Source organism: Aptenodytes forsteri, unplaced genomic scaffold (assembly GCF_000699145.1).
Source record: "Aptenodytes forsteri isolate BGI_AS27 unplaced genomic scaffold, ASM69914v1 Scaffold153, whole genome shotgun sequence".
NCBI classification, from domain to species: domain Eukaryota; kingdom Metazoa; phylum Chordata; class Aves; order Sphenisciformes; family Spheniscidae; genus Aptenodytes; species Aptenodytes forsteri.
The window spans coordinates 783,789-803,133 of NW_008796178.1; the positions used below are offsets into that span (position 1 = coordinate 783,789).

The 19,345-nt window shown below is 38.7% G+C and overlaps 2 protein-coding genes across 2 annotated transcripts in view; both read left to right on the forward strand.

Moving 5' to 3' along the window:
* The first annotated feature begins 328 nt into the window (after nucleotides 1–328).
* DGKE (diacylglycerol kinase epsilon) lies at nucleotides 329–11,159 on the forward strand. The gene is made up of 11 exons (XM_009287667.2): nucleotides 329–783; nucleotides 2,481–2,640; nucleotides 3,134–3,253; nucleotides 4,172–4,315; nucleotides 6,136–6,293; nucleotides 6,591–6,642; nucleotides 6,793–6,906; nucleotides 7,397–7,468; nucleotides 7,989–8,116; nucleotides 9,033–9,144; nucleotides 9,466–11,159. Exons 1-11 carry the CDS (start codon nucleotides 329–331, stop codon nucleotides 9,655–9,657), a joined length of 1,707 nt encoding a protein of 568 aa, XP_009285942.1. The 3' UTR covers nucleotides 9,658–11,159.
* A 6,247-nt stretch (nucleotides 11,160–17,406) lies between these two features.
* Nucleotides 17,407–19,345, forward strand: part of LOC103905914 (meteorin-like protein) — an 8,665-nt gene continuing 6,726 nt past the window's right edge. Inside the window, exon 1 of the mRNA XM_019474223.1 lies at nucleotides 17,407–17,440. Coding sequence (XP_019329768.1) covers nucleotides 17,407–17,440 — 34 coding nt within the window. The remainder of the gene's footprint in view (nucleotides 17,441–19,345) is intronic.

Here is a 19,345-nt window from a genome sequence, read left to right on the forward strand (position 1 = left end):
GGCTCCCTCCTGGGGCCTGGGGGAGGGGAGTGGGCGAGAGAAGGGCAGGGCAGGGCCGGGCCGGGAGGAGGCCGGACGCTGGCCGGCCTTGCGCTAGGCCCGGGCGGGCAGCAGAGATGCCCCTCGCACCTGGCCAGCACTGAAATCCTTCTGTTGGTTGGTAGGTCAGATGTGGGGGCAAATAGGTGCCTAGCCCTAATAAGGGATTAAAAGATGTTTCGTGAAGCTGCGCGTTGGCTTCTTGAACTAGGGGGCTGTTCCCGGGCTCACCCTGCTGTCTGCCCGACTGGTGTGAGGGGTTAGGCTGGTGAGGCTGAGCTGCTGAGGAATGGAAGGGACGGAGAGCAGAAGCGGCACTGCCTCGGTCGTCGCAGACTGGAGTTTGGTGTTTTGGACTCTGTGCTCTGTGATCCTACCGGTGCTGATCACCTTGTGGTGCAGCTTCCAGCGGTCCCGGCGGCAGGTGTTAATACGAGACATCTTTCGCAAGAGCAAGCATGACTGGCACTACACAGACCTCTTTGGCCAGCCCTCCTACTGCTGCGTGTGTGCTCAGCACATCCTTCAGGGTGCTTTCTGCAACTGCTGCGGGCTGCGTGTCAGCGAAGGATGCCTCAAGAAGGCTGACCAGCTTTTTCTCTGCAAGGAAATTATGATGAGGAGCAATGGTGGAGCCCACAACTCTATGCCACACCACTGGATCAGAGGCAATGTCCCGCTCTGCAGCTGCTGTATGATATGCAAACAACAGTGTGGCACACAGCCCAAGCTCTGCGACTACAGGTACCGCAAGGGAATTTGACTTTGTATGAGAAAGTACGATGCCATATCGGTATTGTATTTTCCTCAGGGTTATTGGAACACATTACCCTGAAGGAGATCCTGCAGTAGTCAAATATGAAACTCTGTTAAAAAAACAACTTCGAAGAACCTAAAATTAAAATGGATGCTTGTGGGTAATTTGAGTCATAGATTGAGAGTATGGCATTGCATTTCATGTCTGCTTGTTCTCTTAATTGCATTACTCCGGCATGATGTGCTAGCTACTGTATAATTACATATAAAAGGCTCTCTGTGACCAAGAGAGATAATATTTTAGGGGATGACCTTAAGAAGGTTCTAACACGCTTGTAATTTGTACAGTGGATAGCCTGAACAATTTGGGTGGCACAGCTCAGAATTCAGGGCACCAAAATGTGTATGCATCTCTGCAAAATGGGCATCTGCTCAGTGTAACTAGAACAAACAACCGTCCTGTAGCTGGTTTAAGATAATTTTTAAGGATGCTCAGAAAAAGCTAATGGGAAGTCTTAAATGCTACTGTAATATAATCTATTGTTAAAGTTTGTGGTAAGAGTGTTAAAAAAATTTCAAGGAACCGTTGAATGGGCTTGCACTGTCATCAGTAAGGCTGCTTGCAAAGTTGTCGCATGACATAGTGGCACGTTGTGCCAAAATATACTGCTAGTGGTCCAGCTCCTGGGTACAGTGTAAGTGTTACTTCGGCCTTCTCAAAGGATGTCATCTTTCCAGCATATATTCTGCCAGCTTTTGCTTTGCTTCTGTGTGATAGTGTCAAATTGCTTGGTAAGTAAGCAGAATTACAGTGTAAATGAGCATGCTATCAGAAACAAAACCTTGAGAGAGAGTGTGAGTAAGAGGAGGGAAGGAGAGGATTTTGGAGGCAAAGGGGGAAGGAAGAACAGGAAAAGAAGAAAGTCACAGTACAGGGCAAGTATCGTTGCTACTCTGGTTGTGTGCTGGATTAGTTAGAAGGACTCCAAAAATAGCTTTCACAGCTGCTTAAACCAAGGCTTTAGATGTAGCAAACGAGGATTAACATTCTGCAGAGGCCGGCAGTGGATACTGCAGTATTTCCTCTTGTCCTGGTCCATTTTCCAGGACAGCTTTTAGAATAGGTCAGAAAGCTGAGCAGTTTTACATAACAAAATCCCATCAGCCTTGTACAGTACTGTGTAACCTTTAGGTTTCGGACTTAAAGAGGTATTGTCAGTCTTAAGAAACATTAATTAATGTTACTAGTAACACTTTTATTAAATTGAACTCTGGTGTTTTATCTGTGCTCTTTAAGGATGGATAGGAGTTCAGTTTCTCATACAAGCTTTCAGTGTAACTGTTTATATTGCAGAGAATGCAAAAGGATATTTATAGCACTTGTTTTTGGAATTAAAGAATAGAATTAATTTAAAACTGTTGGGGTTTTTTTCCCACAGAATTCAAATACTTTTGTAGACTTGCAAGCACATGACCAAGTTATGTAATTTTCTATAGCCAATACACAGTCATGTAAACTTGCCGGGAATGCATGGTTTTCTCTGTAATGTGCTTAAAATGTTACTTATAATGGTGCATGTAAACATAAGTGCTTTTTAGAAAGTTAGTCTATCTAAAATAAATGAGCAAAATCGATGTGCCTGTTGTTTGAGGATTTTTTTCACCGTTTTTGGTCTTTTTTCCAGATGTGCGTGGTGTCAGTACACTGTACATGATGAATGCATGATGGACTGTTTAAAGACTGAGGAGTGTACATTTGGAGAATTCAGAGACTTAATTATTCCACCGTACTATCTGTCTACAATCAACCAGATGCGTAAAGACAAAAGAACCAATTATGAAAAGGTATTTTTCTACTGCTTCTTGGTTTTATAATATGTTTTTAAAAAAAAACCCAAAAAACACACATTAAAACTTCAACTCAGTACATTGTCAGGTTAATAACTATCAAATAAATGTTTCAATATGTATGAGGTACTTGCAGTGTTAATTCGGAGGTGTTTGTCATTTTATTAACGTGGTAGTTGAAGCATGAGCAGACATTTGGATTTTGTTATTCCAAGACAACACTGAGATTTGGGTACCTTACTTCCTTGAATGTTTTGTGATTTTTCTACTCCTGTGTTCATAACACTGTAGTGTTTGTTGTCCTAGGCGCTGTAGAACAGAAATCTTCAACCTTGATGTGTCAGAAGTATTTGTTTCTTTTTTGACTACTTCAGACTACATGGTAACTTCCTCATTTCAGCACTTACAGGGAACAGGTTTTGGAGCAAGGCTTTAAACGTTTTCAAACGTGCAGTATTTGTGTGACTGACTGACTGTTACCTTTTTGCAGGTAGTACCTTACTGCAGAAAACACTGGATGCCAGTAATCATACTGGCTAATACTCGTAGTGGAAACAACATGGGTGAAACTTTACTAGGAGAATTTAAAATTCTGCTGAACCCTGTTCAGGTATTTACAGTGAAAAGCCACTCTAATAAAAAGTTTAAACTAGAATAAACATCGCTTTGCTTATATAAATGGCAGGAGGATCTTGCAGAAGATCAGTAAAGGAAACAAATTCATGCAGTTCGTTCTTTTAGAAAGAATAGCTTTATATAGAGAGACCAAAAGTGCAGAGGCTCCTCCCACCCCAAAGTTTGTTATGGTTCTAATACTGGTCCAGTTTTCTATTTATACATGCAGTAATTCTGTTAATGGTAAGTATCTGGCTCTTGAAACAGTGTTCAATTTTTAGAAAATGAAATATTTAGATCTTCTTAATTTGAAACCTGAATTTGTTTAAATCCTCACTTCACTTGTGAAAATGTCCGTGTTTACAGTTGCTGCTTTGTGTTGTCACTTTCCCCTTAAAATCCACTGGGCTGGCACAGGATGTTGACGTAAGGTAGTGAGTTGTTCCTTGGATTTCCTGGCTACACCTTAATACTCTTCCTTTAAAGTTCAAAACCCAGCCTTAGAATACAGCCTAATAGAAACCACTGTGTGTTTATTTTAAATGCATCCCAATAAGGCTTTAAAGAATAAACTTCTTTGTATGCTGAGTATTTAAAAATAACTTTTATCTGAAGTCTTTCATCTTTACAGATTTCATCATAATGCATCTAGATACAGACTTTTCTTAGGACTCTATGCCAGCTCAGTTTATCAATGGCATTTATTACTAGTGAAGCAGCTGGAGCTCTATTGTGAATTTGGGAAACAAGTCCTGCTCATAAAAGTCAAGACCACTCACTTGCTAATGTAATATTGTAAATGGAGAATCTTTGTTTTGCGTTAGAATGATCTTCTTGAAGTTGTTTATCTGTGAGGCAAATCCTGAGTTGTGTTCTGTGAACTTACAGAACTCCTTATTTTCCTTTCTTCTAGGTTTTTGATCTAAGCAAAATTGCACCTGCTAAAGCACTCCAACTTTGTACCTTGCTGCCTTGCAATGCTGTCAGGGTTCTTGTCTGTGGTGGGGATGGCACAGTAGGCTGGGTCCTGGATGCAATTGATGAAATGAAGATAAAGGTATTGTGCTTTAAATTAAAAGATGTCTTATGGTGAAATGAGTTTTGGAGCTGCTAAAGTGCTACACCTAATCTCTTACCTGCATTTATTGTTTTCATCTTCCTGAATAAGCCTACAGAGAAATATATGCAGAATTGGTTATTCGTATTGGGGGGGGGAAATGCATCTTGTTATGAGTCGCTGTAGTTCAGGAAAAATATGAAAGCTTTAGATTTTAAATTATATTTAAAGTCATTCTTTTCTGTAGGACAAGAAAAGAACAAGCTGCAGAATGTTTTATATATTGTTCTTTCCTCTTTGTCTAAACAGATTTATTTTGTTGTAAATGGCATCGCTAATAATGGCTAATGTGCTCTGACTTCTTATTTCTCCCAGCGCACTCAATCTTTTATAATCTCATAATTTTTCTGGCTATACTTGTTATATTGCCAGTGCATGAGTGAGTGCAGTAATTTGCTTCTGCTCATTATCACATATTCTAAAGAACCCGTCAGTCTGCAGCCTCACCTATTAACAGCAAGTAAAGAAGGAAAAAATAAGCTGTGTTTACTGTTGACTTGAACTGGAAGATATTCCAATTTACAGGGTACTACTAAGAACTGAGAAAATTAAGAATGAAGAATAATTACAAGGGCTTTAGTGCTTTACCTAATAATAACCTTTTTCTCTCGTCATGCATAGTCAAACTGAGCTTCTTTGATAATTTTTATGTACTGATTAAGTAGAAATGCAACAAAGTGTAACTATAAAGGTTAATGAATATGAGTATACGTTTTCTTGGTCTTGAACACTTGATATGTTGTCCCTCAGAGCCAATATAGTTGACAAAATCTGGGTTCTTCTTTGTTTCCAAGTATTCAAATTGAGTCATTGGAGTTACATAAATACTGTTGAGATTATCAGCAAAACCTTTTTATTATCAGCAGTAGGTTATTTGCTCCCTTCATTTATCTTGACTCTCAAATACAGATTACCTGGCTGATACCTCCTCTTGAAAAAATAGTAACCATAATGCCAGTTACTGCAAGTACTTTTCACAGCTGAATTTCGAAGGCCACTGTACACCTGAAATAACTGTTCACCCTTCTGTGGTAAAGAGAGCAAAGACCTTTGCTAAGGTGGCCATTTTGAGTGCCTGCTTCTGTCACTTACTCTGATCTGCAGAGATGATTATCATCTGCTCCATCTGTTGATGACAGCTGGATCTGTGTGTGTATGTGACATCTGTGAAACTTAGATACTGACTTTCCTTCTTTGAATATGTGAATTTCTGTCCGTGGTTGAATACTTGAGTATTATGTGCATCTGTTGTTTCAGACCTAAGCCCGCTTCAGTCTTGTAAGAGCATTTTGGTGTCTTGTTATGGTTCACAGCCTTGTGCGTTACCTCTCTCTTAGTGTTCATGTCGCTTCCCAGAGGTATGTGCAGTAATAGTGTTAGTGACTTACACATGGCTACAGCAAGTCAGCAGCATATAATCAGGAAATCGGATGAGACGTTCAGGCTTCCACTTCTAGATCCAAAGCATCATTCTTTTGAAAGAATACTCTGTTCAGTATTAATAATGCATTGTTTCCATATTGTGTTTGTATTCTCCTTTCTTCACACAATGGTTTAACATTTCCTTCCTTTGCATTATCCCTACGATAAGTACTTAAATGTGCTATCTGCTATACTAATGCTGCCAGCTCTGTTGCTCTGCACTAGGTAACAAGCTGCTATGAAGATTAATGATATTTATCTAATGTGAACATTTGGGGATACAAGGGAGAAAATCAGTGCTAAAGAAGGAGCTAACATGCAGTGTTTCTGTATTCTAGGGGCAAGAACGTTATATTCCACAAGTTGCAATTTTACCTCTGGGAACAGGTAATGACCTGTCTAATACACTGGGCTGGGGTGCAGGTTATGCTGGAGAAGTCCCTGTAGAACAAATCTTACGAAATGTCATGGAGGCAGATGGAATCAAACTAGACAGGTAAGTAACAGTGAAAAGGTAAATACTATAAAATACTACTATAGCTCTATGGATGTCCAGTTGCAGCAGTATATGTAAAGAAACACAAGTATTGCTGGAGGGAACTGCAAAATAACTGAGGTGCAAAATTAGTCTTTATTTAGTTGTTCTACAAGGCTTAACTCTTTCATAATTTAACTACATTTGAATCTTTTGACTTGATGCCAGCATAGATACGAGATTCCTAATTACAGCTTTGATACTAAGTGAGAACAGTCTGTCTGTCATGAGTCTAAGTAACAGCTGTTGTTTTTTCAGATGGAAGGTACAAGTAACAAACAAAGGATACTACAACTTAAGGAAACCAAAGGTATGGTTTGCAAGTATAAATATGGATTCAGTGGAATACCTGTGTGTTTATATTTACTTTTCTGGTTACCTACTTCCCATTAAACACTGTGACTTTTAAATCCTAATAATGGTATTTAATAAGATCATAACTAGAAGTCCTGTCTTACAGGTATTCACAATGAACAACTACTTTTCTATAGGACCTGATGCTCTCATGGCTTTAAATTTTCATGCTCATCGTGAGAAGACTCCTTCTCTGTTTTCCAGCAGAATTATTAATAAGGTGTGTTTGGTAAAGTGACGTTTTCTCCTTGCAGTTGTTGACTTGACTTAAGGCTATTTTTTGCTTTACATTGCTTTACTCCCCTACTTCCTTTCATGCCATTTTAAGAGTTTGAACTCATTTTTCTTGGGGAGGGGATTCCATGGGTAAAACATGTTTCCAGCCTACTCACAAGTGTTCTGCCTTGCCTCTGCTTGCTTACAGAATATGCTGTTTGTTCTATTTTTGTTTAGAATGTCTCATTTGCTTTGAAACTTAATGAGTTAAGGACATTGCCTACTTCCATTTAAAGTGGAAAGCAAGTTTCTTATGCAAGTTGTAGCTTATCTTATGAAGAAGGCTTAGTTGAAGGATGTGCAAATTTGTTACGTATGAATTTTAGATAAGGTTTGCAGAACAATAACTGTACATGAATATTTCAAGTAGTCTTCATACATACTGTCTTTTTCTAACAGTGTTTTCTGTTCTCCCTGGTTGCTTTTTTTTATAGGCTGTTTATTTTTTTTATGGAACCAAAGACTGCTTAGTACAAGAATGTAAAGATCTTAACAAAAAGGTTGAGGTAAGTTTTTTAACTTGCTTATTCTCTGAACAATCAGTGCAGTGTAAAAACATACCTTGTGAAAGAAAAGGGGAAAAGCTTTGCAGTTTACATTTATATGATATTTGTATAAGGATGGCTCTGGACTTGGAGTATTTTTGATGTTCGTTTTGCTATCTGCAGCTTGCTTCATGGAATTCATGTCTTTGAGCTAACTGAAAATTCCTAAATTTTCTTCTGACCTTGACTCAGTTCTGTGAGTTCAAGTACTGATACCCAGATGAAAATTGCCTTTGCACCAGAGACTTACATAAGTGAGAGTTCCTTTTTCTTTTCTCCATTAGCAGAAATTTATTACAGCTTAGGATATCTTGAGAAATCAGAAGTCATTTTTTTAAAGTATGAAAAGAAAACATGTTCTGTTTGTACAGGACCAGTTTTTCTTCAAGTGAAGCCTATTAAATGCATAAAGAGAATAACTAGCTTCTATTGAAGTACTGAATTTGATCCACAGTAATTAACTTCCGTTTGTCTTTTAAAGCTAGAGTTGGATGGTGAGAGAATCGAGTTGCCCAATTTGGAAGGCATCATTGTCCTGAGTATTGGATATTGGGGAGGTGGCTGTAGGCTCTGGGAAGGAATGGGTGATGAACCTTATCCCTTGGCGAGGTACCCAGTGCATCTTTTTATTTTTTTTCCTTTTAACAGTCCTTGTAGTGTAAGCAATTCCCTCCAGTAGGCTATGCTTATGTAGTCAAGAAGGATTTCTTGTGACAGTAGGCTATCTCATTTTTTTTATTTTCCTCATGTTAGAGGCTTGGACTAAGTGCATCCCACACATCAAGTTTCTTTTAAGACCACCTCAAAATGTCTGGCATGACTAAGCAATAGCGTTGAAGAGGCTATTAAAAATAAAGGTAGCCTTCAAAAAGCAGAAGATACGTCCATTTCAGAATATAAAAGAACACATCTTAATAGAGGTTAAAATATAAAGTAAAAACAAAGCAAGCCAAAAATTTGACTCCCATGCTTGAGTAAGTTGGCTGGAGCAATACTAAAGAGGAGACTAGGCGGGTACATTAGTTATTCCCTCTTGTAAGTTCCTTCTTCAGAAGCCATGTGTATAAATATACCTCATAGTTCCGTTACAAGGCTTATGATCCTGGATTTCTAAAAAATATTTGGGCAAGGTCCTTTACCAAAGTCTAAAAAATTAAGCCATTAAAAGATTTTCCTGTAGATTAATAATTGAGTGAAAAGACAGAATTGTACAAATTTATGGAAGAGAAATCCACTGTAGGCCTTAAATATGCATGATGAGTCTTGGAAAGTCATATATCCATAATTTCCAGAAGCTAGCCAGGGTGTACCAGCTGGTGTGTTGCTCCATACTTGCGTTTTTGTATGGTTTCCTCTGCCGTTCAGTGTGATTTGTTGTCCAGCACAAATAGATAGTTTAAACATATTTGTAGAATAACATTTGTCTTCTCTAAGGGAATAGCCATAAAAGGACTGTGTAATATTTGGACAGGTATTCTAGAGTTCATGAGCATCACTAAAAAGAGTCTCCTTTCTTAATTCGTAGACATGATGATGGGCTTCTGGAAGTTGTTGGTGTTCATGGTTCTTTCCACTGTGCACAGATTCAGGTGAAACTAGCAAATCCTGTTCGCCTAGGGCAGGCACATACAGTGAGGGTAAGTGGTGTTTATGAACCTGTTTCCCCAAATTTTTTCTAATACACAGTATAGAATCTGAAGCACTCAACTGTCTGATCTGAAGTTGCAGTTTGCAGTTGAGCTAGATGTGTCTCTTGCTTAGTAAAAATTAATTATGTCATAATTCACAGTCCTCTGTTGCTGTGGTTGGTGGCCTATGAGTGCAATTCATTATATTCTAAGTTTCTCCCTGGTCAGGCTGAAAACCTGCAGCATCAGTATGCTGTAGTTGTAAAAGGTTGTAAATCTTCAGAGCTACTTTGAACTGCTATGATTGTGTGTTCTTCTATTTAATACTAGCTGATCTTGAAGAGTTCAAAGATGCCGATGCAGGTGGATGGAGAGCCATGGGCTCAGGGGCCCTGCACTGTTACCATAACTCATAAGACACATGCACTGATGTTGTATCACTCGGGTGAACAAACAGATGACGAAGCTTCAAGCGTGTCTGAGCAAGACCACATGAGAGAACAGACGGATGAAGATATATAGATTTTGTGGAATTTCACGTAATAGTGATGAACTTCAGCTCATTAAAAACACTGAGAACGCCTAATCTAGATTAAGGTTTACGCTGTAAGGTTCATACTTGTGAATGAACTAGAGCTGAGGAAAAAGCCGTGCTTTCATGTTCATGAAACCTTTCATAGCTGAATTACCACAGCTGTTTTGCCTTTTAGGTTGATGGTGATGCCCAGCCTTTCTAGCTGGAGGAGTTAGTTACTCTTAATGGCAGGAGACAGACAGATACTGCTGCCCTTCCTTGCTGTGGAATCAGGTCTTCTGCACATACACAGTATAGTATGCAAAAGGTTTGATACCCTGCTTCCACCTGCCCTCTTCCCCAGAACAGAAAATCAGACCAAGTAGGATGTGGGCTGATTTTCTGACAACAGCCTGCTCCTGGCTGCCATCTCTTCTTGGGAGCAGGACAAATACTTTTCGGTGCACCTGCTTGTGCAGCGCATATCTAATAGGCTCGACTGGGAGAGCAGAGGATCTGGGAGCTCTTGAGAAGGTGGTTAGCAAGAAAGATGCTTTTGGACCAAAGGTTTCTGGAAATGTTCTGTTAGCAAATGACCTTTTTCAGTGGCTTTGTAAGCCATAGATAGAGTACTCCTGAGGTCCCGAGTACCCAAGATACAACTTCAAAATAAGTGTACCATGACTTGCACTGAATGATCCTGTGACTGACTCTGCTTCAGTTCAGTGAGAGACTAATTCTAGTTTTTGTAAATAGCAACATCTCAGTTCTCGAGGAGGCTTTTTGGAGGAAAACTTGGACAAAGGAGCTGTCTTTTTTAGCTGTTACAGGAGGGTTTTAAAGAAATAATGATGATTGGCAGATGTGGTTTTTTTAAAGGCTTGTTAAAGATGTTGCTTTGTAATCACCTGGAAATGATCAATAGCAAGTCAATCTGTTAAATAAGTGTGGAGGTTGAGAGCTAAGTTTGCAGAGGGTAGCAAGTTCTGGCATTCATGTGTATAATTTGATTGTGGGGAAAAAAGCACGGAAGCATTTGTTTTCTGACTAGCTCTTAGGGGGTCAAAGATACCTTGTTGGACCTGAAACTTCATTTCCCATGTGAATATAGGGCGAGAAAAAGATTGGTGGTCTATGCTGATAGTAAAGGTTAAGAACACATACAACAGATATGCCAAACTGATAGTTTCCGTGTACTGAAGCTTCTCAGGTTAAAAGCTTCTCAGGTGAAAACATCTTCATGGTAAACAGAAGTAAAAAACTGCTTCCCTTTTTCTTTTCTCTTGTAGGTATTTTAAGCCTGTGGCAGGTGAGAGCTATGAGTTGAGGTTTAAAATTTGTCACTAAGTAATTCAGTTAAGTCCAGTTGAGTTACTGAAGGTGATCTTCCAGTTAGGAAGAGGATTTATGCTGAATGTATCATGCATAAGCTGAGATCATAAGAGAAGTTGAGCGCCTTGGTCTGAACTTTGAATGTTGCTGCTTTTGTCAGAACTCCCCCAATCTTTCTTCCCCCCCCCACCCCTTTTTTCTTTATGCTAACTGAAAGTGATACCATTGGGTAAAGTAGGCTGTGTTTCTAGGTTTTGTAAAATGAAACTGTTTTTCAACAATCTATGAAATGACATTTGCATTAACGGTGAATGAACTATTTATATTTTAAAATAATTTATTGAAACCTTGGCAAATTCAGTATTTTTAAAACCTTCAATTGTAATCCTCTTTTTTTTCTTTAGCTAACTGAAAGTGATACCATTGGGTAAAGTAGGCTGTGTTTCTAGGTTTTGAAACTGTTTTTCAACAATCTATGAAATGACATTTGCATTTTGCATTAATGAACTATTTATATTTTAAAATAATTTATTGAAACCTTGGCAAATTCAGTATTTTTAAAACCTTCAATTGTAATCCTCTTTGGAGAGCATTTTTAACTTGATGGTATTCGTTGTAGAAAGTGTATGTACTATATCTTAAATACTACTGATTATCAGTGAATTTATAGCTGTCTGAAAATGTGCCTTCATGCTAACTGAAAGTGATACCATTGGGTAAAGTAGGCTGTGTTTCTAGGTTTTGTAAAATGAAACTGTTTTTCAACAATCTATGAAATGACATTTGCATTAACGGTGAATGAACTATTTATATATTAAAATAATTTATTGAAACCTTGGCAAATTCAGTATTTTTAAAACCTTCAATTGTAATCCTCTTTGGAGAGCATTTTTAACTTGATGGTATTCGTTGTAGAAAGTGTATGTACTATATCTTAAATACTACTGATTATCAGTGAATTTATAGCTGTCTGAAAATGTGATTAGTGTGTAATGAACTGTAAAGCAGAAGTCATTTGTAAATTCCATATTCATTAGCCTTATATACCTTATCTTAATTATTTTATTGTATGTAAATATAGGGAACAAATTAATAGTTAAATCTATGTAAAAAGTGTTTAAAATACCCCAAAGTATACTATGTTAGATAAATCCACTACCTTTTTTTTTTTAGTTACACAGTTCAATTTGTATTAGCTTCAAAAATCTTACTAGGTAAGGTATTAATTTTTTTTTTAATAACTTGTAACCATCAGCATCCTAAAAATAGTTAAGTGTTGTGCTATGGTTCTTACATAATTATTGTTTACAAACAAATGACAAGTCTGGAAAAGCAGGGTATGTGCTATGAAAGGCAGTATTTTCTCAAGAGAAATGACACCATTGGCTACTTGATCTACATTATTCGTAATTACAGTTTAAAGTTACCTGAAGTTGATCAGATTGTTTTATAGTCTAAGAACCTTTACTGTTCAAAAGCTTCACTCTCTGAACTCCTGACATCTAGAAAAAAAAAAAAACAATCGATGCCAAGACTTTGAAAATCTCCCTTTTTTACAGTAGCTGGCTTCTCCACTTGTGCTTTGCCTGAGTGGGTACCAGCGATGTTGTACTATGTTTGTGCAGGCAAGATCTTCCCACTCACTGCGGCTTGCTAGGAGTCCAGTCCTAAATGTGTGAAATCCATTTTGGGAAATGTAATTCCATCATTCCCTTTGGAGAAGCAAAGGAGAATTAGAAGGCAAAGTAGCGTCTAACTGGGTGCTTGTTTGGGACAACCCCTGGTAAATGGTCTTGTTTGGATTGGACAGGATCCCTTTCTTGCATGTGGAAGCGAAGTTTGTGTTTCACAAATTGACTGTTAGTGATGGTAGCAAATGTAGCCATTGTAAACATGGGGAAGCCTCTTGTAAAATTGTATTTATGGTATGGAGAATATTCTGTAAGGTTGAAGTGTCCAGTTCCCAATCAGACATGGGGTCATGCTTCTATTGTAACGATATGTAGCTGTCATATGCATGAGAAAAAAAAGTTATTTTTAAACATATGGTGTTAGCACAAGAATCTGTTGGGAAGTCTTGCTGTTTCCAACATGCTGTCCTTTGATTTCAAGGTATCCTCCTTTCCAGTATGTTGCAAATTTGGATTAAAGCCTGTTTTGAGTTACTTTTATGGAACTGTTTTAAGTTTTAGTCCAACTGCAGACAGTAGATGTCAGCAATGGGCTCCCAGATTCTAATGCTAACATAAATGAACTTTTCTAATTTGTAATATAGCTGTAGCTGCTTAATGTTGTCATGTGTGTTGTGACTGTAAAACTGTTACACGCTTTTTTAATGTTGTAGGTGCATAAAGCACCAGTACAAATAGCTACTCTGTACCTCTTCTGAAAACAGATTGGAAACCTGAAAATACTGCAGTACATTCTCTATCCAGAAGAGGGTACTCTGCAGCTGGATCTCATGTCCTGCACTGAAGAATTTTCCCTTACCCTGTTAATGATTAACATTGGAAAAATAGTGAAAGCGATGTTTCAAAAAGACAAATAATGAATAGTTTCTTCTGGCAGTCTTCATACAGTATACCTTTGCGTAAAATGTACAGGGTGAATAATAACATCAATTGTCAAGCACTCAAAAGTGAATTCACAAAGCTTATTTTAGTTTTTATTGCTGCATACACTAGCTTAACTGAAGTTTGGTCAGATTCTGATAACTTTCTTTACTGTAGGTTCTCGATCCTGTGACATGCAATACAAAAAACTTAAACTTGTATGGAGAGCCATAGTGAGTCAGCTTTCTGCCTTGCTCAAACCTCACTTGTTTACACACACATTGAGAGAGAGTATCTATGCATATTTTCATGTGCATAGAACTTCTTGTCATAGGCTTTGTTTTACTTTGTGTTTTCACTTCAGCAATTCATAGCAGGGTTAAACTGTTTCAAATGCCACCTGCATTTTGGATCTTCTCCGTGTCTGGACTTTTTAAAAAGGTGCCTGAAGGCCAAACTTGCATTCTTCGTCTTCAAAAACAGCTGAGGTGAATGGCATTCACTTACATATTTTCTTCTAAGTATGTCTATTGTTCCTGGTGTTTAAAGCAGATTAGGGTAGTATTTAGAGCATACTTTTAACAGCACTTTGGAATTACTGCAGTTATTAAAGAACAGAGTCTTGTGTTTTCTTTCTACTGCAACGGCGATATTTCTGTTTCGAATTAATCTGGAATTATGTTCAAACTTGAACATTTTTCTCAGCTAGTGCTCTTATGAATTGCATTTCATGTTCATAACGTAAAGACTGTATAGCATAATTCATGCATTTGATACTCTTTTTATATGTTCACTTTCGATGTTGCCCCTTCATAGGGTTTTTTTCCCCAGGTCTTGCTTTTCTTAGGCACTAAGTAACTTGAAACACCATTTACGTTAGTTAGAAGCTTTAATACTTGCTCTCAGAAAACAGACTTGAGTTTCTCCTGGTTGCAAAAGAAAATGCTGCCATGTTTGAACACACTTGGAGAAAATCATCTTATTGAGGCAATGCTTATAGCAAGAGTAAGTGAAAAGTTTCTTCTGTATAACTTCAGCTGATTCAGGTTGAGAATTTGTTCCCCCATACATTTTGCCTTGCTAGTGTTTACAACTACTCAGTAAGTACCTCTTTCCCTCAGTCATTTAATTACTCATTTTATGCTGGCTCACTTTCAGCTAAAAATGTCATTTGGGATGGTATCAAAAGCTCTGCTGAAATCAGGATAGTGAGCTTCTCTTCTGTCCACTTTATCCTTCATGCCAGCTAGCTTGTCAGAAAAGAAAATTGCAATGGCTTCACACAGCTTATTCTTAGCGCAGTAACCCACCTGCTTGGCTTTTTCAGTCACCATCACCACACCTGGAAGATATTAGAAAGGGCTCCAAAGGTTCCCAGTCCCCCTGACCTATTTTGAAAGTACAATTTTTGCTCTTTGCTGCTGGGGAGGAACCTCCCCATTCTCCACAGGTTCTGAGAACTAATAGTCGAAGGTTCTGGTTTCAGTTTGGCCAGTTCCTTCTGATTCTGCATTATGTTGCACTGAAGCTCACAGCTTTTATAGTGTATGTTATTGTATCTCACTGGTTTAAAAAAAACCTTAAAGCACTGTACCTTAGCTGTGAACGGCATAATGGTATCAATGTTATAATACTTACTCTTTTTTACTTGGCAACAAATGCTTTTTGGTAGAGCACCACTGTATCCTAGTTAGTTCATCTATGGGTAAGAGTAGGACACTTAGGAATCTTCGCATGTGTTCTAACTGAAAATCCTTTTTTTGCTCTGTATTTCCTACCGACTACTAGCAGTTTTCTTCCTTTTGGAACAGAAAAAATATTTGACCCTTCAGTTAGGAGTAAACTAGGATATCTTCAGACTTAAAGCATAACTGATCCTGTTGAATATGAACCACTTATTTAAAAATGCTCTGACTTTTTTTTCTGAGAAATGATAGCTGCTTTCTGAACACAGGAATGAGGCAACAGAGACCACTTGTTCATTTAGCAATTAGGTATATTGAGAGAATTTACACATTCTGTATTTCAACTTCATTTAGGCCACAGTTCTAAAAGCACGGCATGACCAAAATCTCTTTATCTCACTAAGAGTGCCGAATACCCAGTTCAGGTTTTGGGCATCTCAGGGAGAGACTTCTAGCTGGAGTAAAGCCACATGCCTTGACTAAACCTAGTGATGTTATGCTGATTTACATTAGCTGAGGATCTGGCCCTTAACTGTTCAACAGTATGAATGTATTCAAAGTCTTGTTTGTCGTTAATACTGCCCTGTTTACTGTGCTATATACTCTTATTGCTGTATGTAATTCATTTGTTGCATTGTTTCATTTGCAATTTGTTTGTAGATTTGAGCATAAAAATAATTTTCCTTTTAAGAGCAAGTGGGAACTTACGTTGTGAGTTTATTGCATTCTGTATCTTCAAAGTTTACATCCCTCAAAAGCCATTTTGTTTGCTACCAACTGTTGTAATCCTTAGAGTACCTCCAGCCATCTTCTCTTTCTAGGATTTTTATAGTTAAACAGAACGGATTTTTATTTTTGTAGCTTGTAACTTCAGTATGTACAGTAGTTATTTCTATTTAGTAATTAGTGATCAGAATACTGTAAAAATGTTACTTTTAAGAGCTGTAACTTTAAATTAGTGCTAACTACTTACAAGAAAATACCAGCACGTTAACAGTTTAAAAAAAAAAGTTATATAGCTTGGCAATACTGTGATGCTGTGATTTGGGATTTGTATTGAATGTGTTTATGCATATATTCTGAGGTTGCACTAAATAGGTAAAAGATGAGCTTAAAATGCAAGTAATAGGTCAAAAAGTAGAATTTATAACATCTTCGGGTTTTTTCAACCACGAAAGGTGACATTTGGGATTCAGTATTTTTTTGGTTTTCCCACAGAACAGTAAGGAGGGAGTGATTTGACAGAACAGTTGTTTCCTTATGGTGCCGTTTGAGATAGGTATTATTTAGTGCCCAAACATAAGCAAAAGCTGTCTGCACCATTCCTGCCTCTCTTCTCAGAAAATAAAAACTCGGAGCAAACCTGAATGCTCACAGCTGTAAGGTATATGAGATCTTACTTGCAAAGAAATAACCAGCCAACACAATATTGAACCTCCGATATAAATGTTTAAAGTCAAAATTTGTTAATTTTTTTTCCTTGACATCAAGTGATGCTTTCAAATCCCAAGTTGTTTTTCCTTTGTTTTTTAACAGAAGGTAGGCTGAAATGAGAGGATAAGGAGGTATTACTGTAAAACTTAGTCATAAAAGCTGGGAAGTGTGTTCTTTATTTGCTGCGTAGGCACACGAAGTGTGATTGTGGAACATACCATAAAAGTCTCTGCTTTGTTTGAAGCCTTCATTGGCTTCATCGAGTATTTCTGAAGCGGGTGATAATACCATTGTCCCCTGTAATTGTGACGTTTGCTCAGATCACTACATGTGGGTGATGCGTGTTATTTGAGCACTTGGGCCAGGTTCTGTCTGTAAGAAGCTGCAACTTGAGTGAAGTCACAGAACTCCACCGGGTTCTGTGGTGGTACTCCACATTAACACAAGTGAAACTGAAGAAAACTTTTGTCTTCAGTCGGTTGTATCACGGCCTCTCTCTTGTGACTTACGCTCCCAGAAGGCTCTTTTGAGAAACATCTGTTCCATATTCTTCATAGAAGTTTGTAAATCCAGATTTTTCACAGCACTGACTCTGTTACTGAATTTCCTAATGCATCTTTTTGTTGTCTTGTTATTTGTACTGTATTTCTCTGTAGATTAAAGTGTGTGGATTAAAGTATTTAAACTCAGTTTTTCCTGTTCCTCACTATGCATAAAAGCAAATGTGAGTTTTCAACTCTGTAACAACCTAGTGATGGCGATAACTGCCTGGCTTTTAGAGGGCTGCAGTATGATAAGCTTGGTCATTTTGCAAACAGAGTTGCATTTTGTTGAACGCTGCAGCCATGCTTCTGCCCGAGATCCCTGCTGCAAAGTCCAAGCGTTTCAAGCCTCAGATACATGGAAAAATTTCTAGACAATACAACGATCTCTCGGCAGCTGCTTGCCCACTTCTGGTTCATCCTTCTCCTCGAGGGATTCACCGCTGGGGAAAAGCTGAGTTTGTATGGCTTTATGATAGATGTGTTTAAGATGGTTTAAAAACCCCAGGCTTCAATAGTAAGAAGAAGTGTCTAGATTGTTCCTTCTCACTGATGATGTCAGTGATTTGGGATCTTAAAACAGTTTGTGATGCATGCCCTTTATTTAGTCTAAGGGGGGAAATAGGCCTACGACTTCCTTCTCTGTAAAGAGCAATTTCTAAGTAAGAGTTTTAACAGGAGATGTTTTGGTGTTATGTGGTGTTCATACAAACTGGAGGCGGGAGGGCTGCTGAGCGCAAGTCAGCAAAATACACACAGGGCTTTCCACAGAAAGGGGAAACGCTGCTGCTGGAAGATGTTCAGAGATCAAGTGGCTCAATGCTTTCTCCTGATGGCAGCAGATGGGTTAGTTTGGGCTTTTTGAAGTGAATAAATCCTCCTGTGGGGCTACTTTATCATAGTGTCAGTTCCCTCCCCGAGTCCTCTCCTCTGTTCCCTGATCTCATCTGCATAAAAGAGAGAACGGGCTCTGGCCTCTTAGCTCCTATATTATGCCACAATCAAACCTTGTAAAGACTATTTGTGTGTTGTTTTCCATTCAAGATGGGGTCAGAGCATAGATATTCAGCAGGTTTTTTTCTTAGATGGGTGAGACAATAGTTTCACAGAGCTTTGAGGATCACTGGCACTAATGTTAATACAAGATCTAGGTTTAATGCATTTTTAAATGTTTTTAGAACTGTTGGAGCAAACAGCGCACAGCACCAGCTTGAGCCAGACTTCAGCCTAAAGTTGTGTGGGAAGCCACACCACAGGTACGTGCGGGGAAGAACACAGGATCTTAGAGAAGTGCAAGTCAAGACTGAAATTCTGTTTCTGTCTTTTGATAACAAAAGGAAAATATTTGGTGAATGAAAAGTAAAGTGGTTGTGTGGAGGTCCACATAAGATTCAGGGAGTCCAGTGTTAGACACTTGAGGGCTAAAACTCTGATTTTAGGATATCTCCTCTAGCAAATGTATTTTCCTCTTAAGGCAAAGCCCTAATTGCAGAAATACAATGGACAAACTCTGCTTCTCTTCCCTTGTGCGTCTGTAGGCAATGTGAGAACACGCTGCTAACCACAAGGTAACAGATGGCCGGAGAGTCCTGGTGACCGTGGGCGCTGTCGCGCTGAGCGGGGAACAATGCCATGCAGATCTTAGCATGTGCCACCCAGCAGCGCAGAGGGCCATTGTCCCCGGCCTGCTGCAAAATCCTGATTCCACGCTTAAGAGCTGCAGAAAAGAGCCTCGCTCTCTCAGACCTGCAAAAGAGCAGCTCCCCGTGTCGTTCATTGAAAATACGGAAAGGGCAATGCATATAGAAATCTAATTATTGGGAGGCACAGCCTGGCTTTTAGCATGATAATTGCAGGCCCTTGTGCTTTCTTGTGCACGGACCCCTGAAAGGTACTTGCGAAAGTTAAAACTATTGAATTTCCATCAGTCGTTCGACGTTTGCTTTGATTATGCTGGCACGATTTTTGTTTGTTCCTAAACTGCAATGAGAAACTTATTAATTGCTTTCAAGTGTTTTAAAGACAAGGGGGGGGCCGCCTGGCCCACGTGAAGTAGAAAGCGGTGAGAAAACGGAGCGATGCAGCGATCGTGATGGCACAGTCTGGCTCCTGCACCGCCGCCCCGTCCCCCCCCCGCCCGGTGCAGGGCTT